Raw genomic sequence first — 11,739 nt, forward strand, 5'->3', positions numbered from 1 at the left:
CCTCTAATGCAGGAACGTACTGTTGCTCCATTCAATAGAATTAGGTCCAGGTGAGAGATCTGCACGGAGTGAGTGACAGCGCGTGTGGGTGTGTGTGTGTGTGTGTGTGTGTGTGTGTGTGTGTGTGTGTGTGTGTGTGTGTGTGTGTGTGTGTGTGTGCACGCGTGTGTGACTTTATGTACGCGTACGTGTGCAAATGTGTGTGATCACGAGCGGCCGCGTTTGGAGACCCTTGCGTGTGCGATGGCAGACAGCAGGACCTCACACCCGGAGCCGGTTGCCATGACACCATTGCCCCCACAGCCCCATGACTCCCTGGTGGCCAATCTGGATGCAAGCTGGAGACCGTCTGGAGCAGACACACACACACACACACACTGAACCTCGGTGTATTTGAGTCAGGGCTAATGTTTAGTTAGTAGATACAAATTTGACCAAAATCCAACATGACAACATGACGGGTGTTGCACAGATGCACAGAGACAAACTGTAAACCCACTTTTACGTCTCCTTAAAAAGTCTTTAAATGTCTTGATTTCCGTTAAACAAATATCAGGCCTTAGAAGTCATTAAATAGTCTTAAATTAGAATTGATGAGGTATGAATATCAACAAACATTTTGTCTTACTCCGCCCACGGATTTGTTTTTGTCAATAACTATAATAACACACTTTGTCGCACAATTCATACGGGAGATGCAACTCAAAGTGCTTCACAGAGAGTTAAAAAATCAAGAACAATAAAAAATACACAAATTTAAACGTTGAAGTTTAATTAAAAGAATGAGATGTCTCAGGTCCTGTCACAAAGCCTAAATTCTGTAAAGATTTGTCTTGACATGTCTGAGAAAACAACATTTCGGCGTAACTTACACCTCTGTTTGGAGCCAGAGTAACGCAGCCCTGCAGACACCAGGCCACTATCAACACTACACATGCAACATGAAGGAAGGAGCCCCAACAGCCGCGTCGTTTCAGTGCATTTAAGGAAATAAGCGACTGACCTTTGTGTTGCTTCCTCCTCACGCCTCACGCTGGTATGTCGCTGCATCTGCCCTAAAATATTTGAGGCAGTTTGGGCATTTGGCCGCCCGCCCCGTGCGCTCACAGGGAGGAATGGACACGTATTTTGCGAAAGGACTTGGATTTCACGTCCCGGTTTTGGTGAGAGGTTTTTGAGACAGTTCAGTTCCACGCCGCGTCGTCTGATCTATTTTTATTTTTATTTTTTCATTTTTTTTCATTTTTAAGTGTCGTACAGACATTTGCTTGTCTGTACGACACTGACATTGACAATGTGAGAGAAACCCCATAACGATTCCGGTGAATCACAACGTCGCCGCACAGGAAAAACAGGAATCATCCTCCGGCGCTGCTCAAGGGCACGTTGACAACTCGCCCCCTTCAGAGCACCTGATCGCCGTAGCAACCAGGAAACTGCATGCGCGGTCGCCACGACGACCGACTCTGGAATTTGGAGACGCCGCACCGGGGCAGCTGTGCGCGGCGTGTTTCCAGCATGTGTTGCCACTAATCTGTTAACCCTCCCTCCCCGATCCCGACCACCTCACACCCCTCCTCACACCACCCTAACCGCTCGCCCACCCCCACCCCCCCTGCAGATGGCGAGCACGAGCTAACCTCTGATGACGGCTCCACTCTCTCTCCGTCTGTGTCTCTCACCCAGTCCCCGCAAAGCACTCCGGCTAAAGAAGGTGAGAGAGAGAGAGAGAGAGAGAGAGAGAGAGAGAGAGAGAGAGAGAGAGAGAGAGAGAGAGAGAGAGAGAGAGAGAGAGAGAGAGAGAGAGAGAGAGAGAGAGAGAGAGAGAGAGAGAGAGAGAGAGAGAGAGAGAGAGAGAGAGAGACTCTTCCCAAGATGCTGCATGTGAGAGAGATCAAACTGAACTAATAACTCACGTCTGCTGTGTTAAACTCTGTGATTGTAATATTACTACTTTATTACTAAACGCTTGGCGCTACCAGACGTATTTTGGGTGAAAAGCACAGAGGTTACTGTGCTTTTTATTCCTTTTTTTTTTTTACATTCCTCAACCAATAACCTTTTCAGATTGATTTCACATCAGATTTTCTCCGAATACACACACACACACACACACACACACACACACACACACACACAGTGGTGGAAAGTAATGAAGTACAAGGTATTTGTTACTTCCGCTCCATCACATTTCAAAGCAAATATCTGTACTTTTTACTCGACTACGTTTCTTACACAGTCACGTTACTCTCGTTTGTGTTTTTGTCGTCTTTCAAAGTCGGCAACTGGATCTATCAAACTACTGATCTAGGATTGCTCATCAGTGACTCATGAGGCCAGTATCCTTAAATAAATGACGAGTAACTATGCAACTAGTACATATACGACTATGAAACCAGGGCCTTAGACCTGGACAGTGACGTCACGCACGGCGGCACTTGTGCCGTTCCACAAGGAAACGGAACAAAATAAAATAACCTACATCTAAAAGTAAAAACGCACTGTTTGGTTCGCCGATCACGGACGCCCCGTCGCTGGCGCCCTGGGCACCGCCAGAGAGGGAGCGACCGGGGCGCAGAGCCGGCCCTGCGGGGCTATTTTAGATTGGGGACGTTTGGGTGGGGGGGGGGGGATTGGGGGCTATTCCTAAACCCCCGACGACGCCGCTGGAAGCAGCTGTAGTATTCTGTTGTACGTTTTGAGCAGGATCTCTCTGCATGAGCCTCCTCTGAAGACAATAGGTACAATAACAAAGACACTGGGGTACATACTGTAGATCCGGGGGGGTCAGTCAGCCTTCTCCAAAGCAGAGAGATCTCCCTCTGGGGAACAATATTTTCGGGCTGCAGCGCCGCAAGGTCGAGCGTTCTCGCGGTGACGCCGCCCAGAAACGGGTCGATTGTTGCGCTCCGACCATTGTGCGGGGATGAAAGAGGGCCCCCGGTGGGGGCCCCCAGCGAGGAGCCGGTGACAGGATGCCGCTGCCCTCCTTTCCCCCGGCCGCAGCGTGGCCCCGGCGCCCGCAGCCAGGCCCCAGCTCCGTGTTTCTGTGTTTTTCTTCGGGTGAAAGGAGGACGGCGTCACTCGGCCACCGGGTCACCGGGGTTTAAACCGAGCAGGTTATGAAATATGTAGGGCACCGGGACAGCATGCTTACAGAGATGTGAAATGCGAGTTATTTCGGGCCTGCACCGGCAGAATCGGCATCACTTTACTCCCAGAGAACCGTGAACACACGGCGCCTGCTTTTTGGTGGCATTTGGTGCAGAAGTGAAACATTCAGGAGCCAGAGGCTGTTGCCGCTATTCCGTACCTGCACCATGGCTTTAAAGTTCTCTCAAATGCGGCCCTCAAAGTATTCGAGCCTCCGACATCCTCTGAACTCCAGGTAGTTTTCGGATGAACATTTCCAACGCAGGTGAGAGGAGGACACGGTGTCTCACGTGTGGAAACAGCAAACTCACCCAACGTGTTGTTTTTGTGCCGCCCTCCCTGAAGGCAACGCCTCTGTTTAAAAAAGCCCTTTAGTGAGACGCATCAAGCTGCTTTCTGTGCTCTCCCTCTCTCCCCTCTCTCTCTCTCTCCCCCCCCTCTGCCCCCCCCTCTCTGTCTCCTTCATTTAGACCACCGTCATGGTCTATGCACCGTGCAGCCTTAGGGGGCGTCACTGTTCCATTCTGCTGGTCTTCTGGGGTTCAGCGCACGTCAGGTTGTGCGATGCCAAGTACAAGTGCAAACATAAGGAGAGTCAGAATGTGGGATTCAGCGTCAGAGCGGCCACTTCAGCTTATTCTATTCAAATGTTTGACACCGGCAGAATTTCAATCGGGCACGTGGCTGAGCGCAGTGCTTTGTGGTCGGCCTCTGACAAACAACATCGATGCCGAGTTTATTTTAAATTGCCCTCATTTTGTTTAACCGACGTTTTTCGGAATTTCTCAACTGTAGCGCCGCAATCGGTAACATTGAACATTGATTGACAGGTCCCGGGCGTGAGGGGGCGTTCCCTCCCCAACCGGACCACCTGTCCGCTGTGTCATGGTCAAACTGTGCAACGAGTGAATAAAATATGACTTATTGTACCGCCCCCGCCTGCAGAGAACCACACGGGGCTGCTGAACGGGAAGGGCGACCACGCCCAGGACGAGGAGCTGTGCCGGCGCGTGAGCCAGCTGACCACCAGCGTGGAGAGCGTGGAGATCACGGTGCGCTCCGGCGAGAAGATCGAGGAGCCGCTGTCCCCCGAGAGCTCGCCCTCCAAGTCGCCCAACGCCAAGAAGAAGAAGAAGTTCCGCACCCCGTCCTTCCTGAAGAAGAACAAGAAGAAGGAGAAGCTGGAGGCCTGAGGACGAGGGGGGCGGAGCCGGGCGCCGGGGGGGGGGAAGCAAAATGGAGGACGGCCTGCTTGCCCTTTCTGTTGTTGTCGTTTTAACGGCGTTTTCCGTCGACGTTTTTTTTCCTTTTCTTTTTGTCTGTTTTCAACGTCAAGCTCTGTCTTTGTTTTCAATTTTTGTCTCATTTGTCGTTCTTTTTTTTTTTTTTTTTTTTTTTTTAAACAAACGGTTCCTTTCCTGTACAAAATGGTAGGCGGAGAAATTATCCAAAAAAACAAAAAACACAACACAAAAAAAAAAACCACACTGAAGCTGCCTCGATAGGGAAACGAGGGGCGGGCGCGGTGAGGAGGAGCGGAGGTGGTGGAGGTGGTGGAGTGGCGTTGCCGTGTCACCAAAATTGAGCTTGAGCAACGGCAAGCGCCGCCGCCGCCGATCCTGAAGAACTGGCTCGTCGCGCGTCCCGGGCCGGCGCTGGGACGCGCCCCATCACGACCTGGAAAATACTCCGGGGCATATTTCTGGCACTGCTTCACATTTTGCTTCTGTCACGTGAATGTCATTGTGGGTAACTGGAACAAAGACGCCGTCTAAAAAAGAACCTAAAAAAAAAAAGAAACCTCCACCAGGTTTTCGCCGTTTTTCCTTTTTTCTTTACGTGGCCCATCTGTTTTTTGGTTTCTCCCTCCTTCCTTCCTTCCCTCCCTCCCTCCTTCCCTCCTTCCTCTTCAAAGTTTCTATCTGTGTCATTTCGGTCCAGGTGAGATTTTGTCGTTTGGTCAAAACGCTGCGACTCTGCATCACGACTCAAAGAGGCGCCAGCCCTCTCTCTCTCTCTCTCTCTCTCTCTCTCATCACGTTTATGTAGCATTTTAAAGTCCAATTTATTTTGTGTGATTAGATCTTAAAAAAAAAAAAAAAACATAAAAAAAAAAAACTTTTTGGCAAATTAAAAGAAAAAATAAAACAAAAACAAATCAATCACGTTTTAGTGAAGCCTCACGTTAATATGAAGACTCGTGACCGGGTCAGAACACAAACGCCATCTCGAGAGACATTAGAATCCGATTTATTTTATTTTTTATTTTAGATTGTTTGCGGAGTTTGGTGTGAGTCATCTCTGTTTTTGTACTCATTTCTATACTTTCACAGAGAAAACGAAGTGTTTAGCATGTTTTTATTTTGTCGCAAGAAATCCGATCTTTTTTTATTTACTATGTTCCGTAGTGATGCCTGGTTTCGCAAATTGTATTAGTCTCCAGATTACTAAAATGACTATGTAACACAAATATATGAGAACTGGATATGTCGGCTATAGATTTTTACCTATATACTTTATTTTTTTGTGCTGCACTTTTTGTAATATAAGACACATTGTAGATTCAGGTGGTTTCACTAGGAGAGAAGTTTGTTTGGGATCCGGAGAGGAGGTGCAGGGAGCGAGCGAGAGGAAGGCGAATCAGTTTACACGTCAAAAAGCTGGAGAAGGGGATCTGTAAAACGATGTCACACACGGGGAATTCAATCTGCTTCTGCCCTTAACAAAAAGAAACGCAGCGCTCAAAACACCAAGCCAAGGAGGAATATCTGCAGTTTGCTCGCTGGGACGCATAGCGTGATATTGGGTGTGTGGTTTGCTTGTGTGCGTTTGAAAGCCATAGTGTAATTGATTTCCATTCGATCTTTTTTTTTTTTTTTATAATATTTTAACTTTGAGAGAAGGGTGGCGCTCGTTGTTTGCGCTTGACGACTCAAAGGAGAATCAAACTCCCTCGCGGTCCATCGTTCTGAACACTCGGCCGCGACCGTTCGCGAGCCGAATGTTCCCAGTTGCCTCCCTTCATAACTGGAAGTCCTCCTCTGCTTTGGGGAGGGGGGTGTGGAGGCACGCCTCGTCTTAATTTGGGGCACTGGCTTCACTTCCGACGACGACGACGACGACCCCCAAAATGCTCACGTTGCATCCCGTCAAGCGGGTTAGGGTTAGTGGAATAATGGAGTTTCACTGGACATAAATAATTCGACATCCCAGTTAGCAATGTGAAGTACCGGATTTGAATCATTGGGACGGGGTGGAGGGGGTGGGGGGGGCACACATCTGCTTTCTGACGTCCGTGTTCCACGCAAAGAGCAGGAAGGAGAGCGTGAAAGGAGCGTGTGGTTCTGGAAATGATGGCGCATTCAAGTCGTAGTAAGGAGGAGGAGCGGGACTTTGTCGGGAGGAGCGGGAGTGCAGTGGCACATTAATGCACCATGTTTTTATTGCGCAGACTGTCCTTTTATTTCATGCCATTTCTCCTTTTTGGAATTTTTTTATTATTTTTTTTGTTTCTCCTTTCCATCTTCCCGACCTTTTGTATCGCAGTTTGCTTCCGTTTCTCCCTTTCTTCTAGTTGACAGACAGCGCGAGGCTTTTTTCAATTAACCATCCTACGAGCTGGAACTGCTCCCAGATGAACTGAATGTGCATTGCATACTTTGTTTTTATTTTCCTTCGCTTTCCCCACCCGTTTGCACCTTGTTTTACTAATGCTCTCTATCCACTGTTTTGTTTTTATGTTTTGAGGAAAAAAAAAAAAAAAAAGAATTGAATTTTTGCTTTGGCATGCCGGAATGAGCCAAGCCACTTTGTGACCTGTGAAAATCCTATATTAATGATATTCTAATGGAGTTGCTTTTAGATGTATTGCTAATCAGTGTAAATTCACAAATAAAACTGTATTTTACGAAAACAGGAGCTCAATTTCTATGTTTTAAAAGTGTATATATACACAAAGAAATGTATATATACGTATATATTTATATATCAGTGGTGCCCAACCTGCGGCCCTGGGGTGCAGCCTGCCAACAGACGACAAGGAAATTAAGAGTTAAGTTGCAAATAAATTCATATAAAATTATTTTCTTTATATTCAAAAGAAAAATTTTCTTAAATTAAGCCTTTATTTGTAATTGCATTTTATCACGTCCAAATCGGTCGGATAAATATCAAGCTTTTGTACCATTCTGGGATACTCGGTGCTAGTTGCTGATTTTACACTCCGGCCCACCAACAAGGTGTGGCCCATGATTAAATCCAGGTTGGCCACCACTGATATATATTTATGTGTCTATATAAATATGTGTATAGAGCCAGATTTTTAATATATATATATATATATATACACAAGGAGCATTCACAATCCAGATTCATTACAGTCACCTCATTCCTCAGACTTTTCATTTGAGCATAACACCGCGCAGACTCATTTCCCTTTTGTTTGATTTCCATGCCATGAATGGAGAAGTGCAGCGGTGGATCTTTAGAGTTGCATCTTTTTCGGTTGTGTTTTGCGCTCAGGGCCCGCCCGGCTGGAAGGCGATCCTGCAGCAAACTGGTGGCGTTTCTGTTCAGGGTTAGGGCATCAAGCTGCGTTTACGCCTGACAACATCCATAGAGAGAATGTTATCGCACGTTTAGGACGGAGATTTAAAGGTAGAGCAGTTGAGGTGGTAGTAGAGCCGGAGAGAAGGGACAAAGGCGGAAGTAAATCAGGAAATGGGAAAGCACTCGGGGGGGGGGGGACACTGTCGAGTGGAGTGTGACCACAACGACTTGTTATGCAGTGAGTTGAGTCACTTTTTTTTTGGAGAAAGTACGTTATGTTCCATTATCGCTTAAAGTGGTAATCCGTAAGATTATTTGTAAAAAGCAATCCCCTATGTGATGTTTTTTTGACCGGCCACTTTTGCACAAGCGGCCATTCAATGTATGTGCCTTCTGCGTGTGCTGCTCTACAGTATACGCTCTTGCCGTTGTTGGTGGCGGGGTCCGCCTCTCTTGGCAAGAAGCCAAAGATCGGGTTAGCACCGGAGGCCACCTCAGGTGACCAATAAAGACAAAGGACGAATCGATCGATGAGAGGAAGGCGTACTTTCGAGAAAATACTTTGACGAGGGTGAACCTGGATGTTGAAATTCTGGGACTTGTAATGCAATCCACCCCAACGCAACCTCATGGATTGCCACTTTAAAAGGTTGAGCATAACGCTGATCTAATTGGTTCCTGTTTCCATCAACCAACCTAATAGTTGTAGATAATCGGTAGAATAGGAAAGAAAAGTCCTTAACGTGACAAACGCAGGTTTAGCCCCCCCCCCGAAGCCGCAGCCCTCTGACAGGCCTGGATCTGCTCGCTTCGTTGCCGCTGCCTCGTTGCTAAAACACAGACTGCGACTGAATCAATGTGAGACCTTCAACACAATGGACAGCGCCGTCCTTTTGTCCCCTTCTGGTGCAAACCACTCAGACCTTGAGCCAAAAGGCCATCTCAACTGCACTGTTCTCGACGGGAGCCAGGTAACCGGGCAAACATTAGTGGATGTGTGTGTTGGTGTGTGCAGCCAACGTGCCTTGTCCGCATTTACCCTCGGACGCAAATGAACAATGTGCAAGTGCTTAATCGTGACACAATCAGTGTGCTGGTGCACCGGCCAATAGCATGCCGCTAAGTACTGATAGCTGCTGTTTTTTTTTATTTGTTGCTCGATTGCCCTGCCACCGGTTCCCCAACCAGCCACATGAAAACAGTCGTTCTACAAGGCCAAACAGGGCTGACGACGAGTGCCCTGCAGCCAAGACGCCCACGCCCTGCCGCGGCTGCCCGCTGCCCAGAACTGGTGTTCCTGACGGGCAAGGACGATCAGGGACTCGGCTTGAGGACGGGAGCTCCGCTGTGTGAGGGTGTCGCGGCGGGAGCTCTTACGTTATCCCCCGAAGCCCCCCCCCCGACCCGACTTCCTGTTCCGACATCAGAAACGGGCCGTAAAAGAAACCGGGGCGTGGGCGAAAGGCCTTTCGGCGGCGGGGCCGCGCCAGGCCGACGGGGCTGGCCGGACAGGGCGATGGACGTCCGAGCCGGGGCGATCGCGGGAGGCGTTTGAAAGATGGACGGACCGGGACAATCCGTCACAGCCCGTTGCCGCGACTCTCCCGGCGGAACAACCCCCGGGGTCGAAACGGGTGAAAACAAAAAGGCACCCGTGTTTTGGGAATTGAAGCGTATGAGACGTGAACCTCTACCTCTCGTCCTTCCCTTCCAAACCTTCTGTCCTTTGCTGTGTCTGTGCTTTATGTGATGGCTTCCCTGCTGTGACGAATAAAGGCGTGTCAGCGTTACCGGTGGGGCTCCCTTTTGTCTTCTGACCAGGTGCGGGGGAAAGCAACACGTGACGTCCAAACCCCCCGCAGTTTTTCGGGGCTCGACTGGCTGGTTTTGCGGCTCCGCCAGTCGGCCGTTTGGATTATATCCCGGTTTAACGTGAGAGACTAGAAACGGGATGTTGCGCGGCTTCCTCATTCCTTCCTGCCAGCGATGCGACTCAAATGACTCAAAACATGTGAAAAATGTTTTTAAATGATTTAAACCCCCCGTGGAGCCAGAGCTGAGCACGGGGGCTTTTCAGCAGCCAATCAGAGCGCGCGCCGCCTTCAGAGAGCATCCAAGAGGAAGCTCGTGGTACAGTCCCAGGACAGGTCTGTTTCCTTGATGCAGGTTTGTGGGTAAATAGGAAGATTTTTCCAAAAAACACATTTAAAATTTTATATGCGGGGAAAAAAAAAAAAAAAGTGTGTTTACTGCACCAAAATAATCCCGGAGACGCTGACTTCCTGTTTTGACACTGAAGGAAAACAATCGGAAGGGGAATCGTCGCCTTCCCTCTGTCCTCTCCCCTCCTCCCTCTCTCCTCTTGTCTCCTCTCCTCTCCTCTTTCCTCCTCTCCTCTCCTTCCCCCCCCTCTTCTCTTCTCCTCTCCTCTTGTCTCCTCTTGTCTCACCTCCTCTCCTCTCCTCTCCTCTTGTCTCCTCTCCCCTCTCCTCCTCTTTCCTCCTCTCCTTTCCTCTCCTATCCCCTCCTCCTCTCATCTCCTCCCCTCTCCCCTCTCCCCCTCTTTCCTCCTCCCCTTTCCTCTACCATCCCCTCCTCTCCTCTCCTCTCCCCCTTTTTTTTCCTCTCCTTTCCTCTCCTATCCCCTCCTCCTCTCTTCTCCTCTTTCCTCCTCTTCTCTCCTCTCCTCTCCTCTCCTCTTGTCTCCTCTCCCCTCTCCTCCTCTTTCCTCCTCTCCTCTCCTCTCCTCTCCTCTCCTCTTGTCTCCTCTCCCCTCTCCCCTCTTTCCTCCTCTCCTTTCCTCTCCTCTCCTCTCCTCTCCTCTCCTCTCCTCTTGTCTCACCTCCTCTCCTCTCCTCTCCTCTCCTCTTGTCTCCTCTCCCCTCTCCTCCCCTTTTCTCCTCTCCTCTCCTCTCCTCTCCTCTCCTCTCCTCTTGTCTCCTCTCCCCTCTCCTCCTCTCCTTTCCTCTCCTCTCCTCTCCTCTCCTCTTGTCTCACCTCCTCTCCTCTCCTCTCCTCTCCTCTCCTCTTGTCTCCTCTCCCCTCTCCTCCCCTTTCCTCCTCTCCTCTCCTCTCCTCTCCTCTCCTCTCCTCTTGTCTCCTCTCCCCTCTCCTCTCCTCCCCTCTCCTCTCCTCTTGTCTCCTCTCCTCCTCCTCCTCCTTTCCAGACAGTTCCATGCTGTGAGTGTCAAAACAATGAGCTTGCTAACATCCAGATGGATGCTCCGCCGGGGGGGCTGGGAAACCATGATAGGCCTGTTTGGGGTCTAACCCCCTCCAGCCCCCGCTAGCAGGACGTACGCTCCCTCGCAGCTTAATGCGGCACTTAGTGCGCCGTGATGCCCAGACGCCCCTTTGAGGGAACTGGGGTAAATTAGGGAACTGGTAAACAACACTTGTCGGTTAGTTTCCTACCCCCAACACACACCCCACGGGGCTGCGTGCGCGCGCGCACACACACACACACACACACACACACACACATATACACACACATCAGTGGGTTTGGTGCACAATCGCATCCTCTTCTCCGATTCTTTATGCGTGCGGTGCCTAAAAAGCTGCCACACGAGTGATTCCCGCCCTCAATATTAAATGGATGATACATGGATGGATGCCCCTGGAAGAGCTGTGCACTTTTTACACCCTTCTCTTGCCGTCGGCCGCAACCGAAGACGGAATTTGACGCCGGGGGCTCTCGTCCAGGGGAGGAGAGTCGGACGAGAGTTCGACCAAATGTCCCTCGACCACTGTGTGAAAAAAGAAGTGGCCGCTGTTTCAAGCCAAGATGCTTCTCAAGCAACTGGACCAGCGATGAACGTGTTCCCACATCAGTAAATAGTCTCAGTGCTGCCGGTGATTTATACAATATAAATCGATAAGGACGTCGTTAAAGAGTTGGACGGACGGGAAAAGCTGAGAATCGCGTGAAAGTCGGTTCAACGTCAGCGGAGCCCAGACCGACCGAGCCGCGGCAACATCCCGCTGACGAGCGGTGAATCCGGCGTCCACGTCCGCCGTGGCAGACTGTGGCTCTCT

The 11,739-nt window shown here is 49.8% G+C and overlaps 1 protein-coding gene across 8 annotated transcripts in view; it reads left to right on the top strand.

Annotated features, from left to right (window-relative positions):
* Positions 1–7,066, top strand: part of add3a (adducin 3 (gamma) a) — a 107,767-nt gene extending 100,701 nt beyond the window's left edge. For 6 of the 8 annotated variants that reach the window (XM_079999057.1, XM_079999056.1, XM_079999054.1 and 3 more), the window contains 2 exons: positions 1,622–1,714; positions 4,099–7,066. In XM_079999057.1, coding sequence (XP_079855183.1) covers positions 1,622–1,714; positions 4,099–4,346 — 341 coding nt within the window. In that variant the 3' untranslated portion in view covers positions 4,347–7,066. The remainder of the gene's footprint in view (positions 1–1,621; positions 1,715–4,098) is intronic. The other 2 variants (XM_079999060.1, XM_079999061.1) reach the window with 1 other exon arrangement.
* The last annotated feature ends 4,673 nt before the right edge of the window (positions 7,067–11,739 follow it).

The sequence above is a fragment of the Zeus faber genome, assembly GCF_960531495.2.
Source record: "Zeus faber genome assembly, chromosome: 4".
Classification (NCBI taxonomy): domain Eukaryota; kingdom Metazoa; phylum Chordata; class Actinopteri; order Zeiformes; family Zeidae; genus Zeus; species Zeus faber.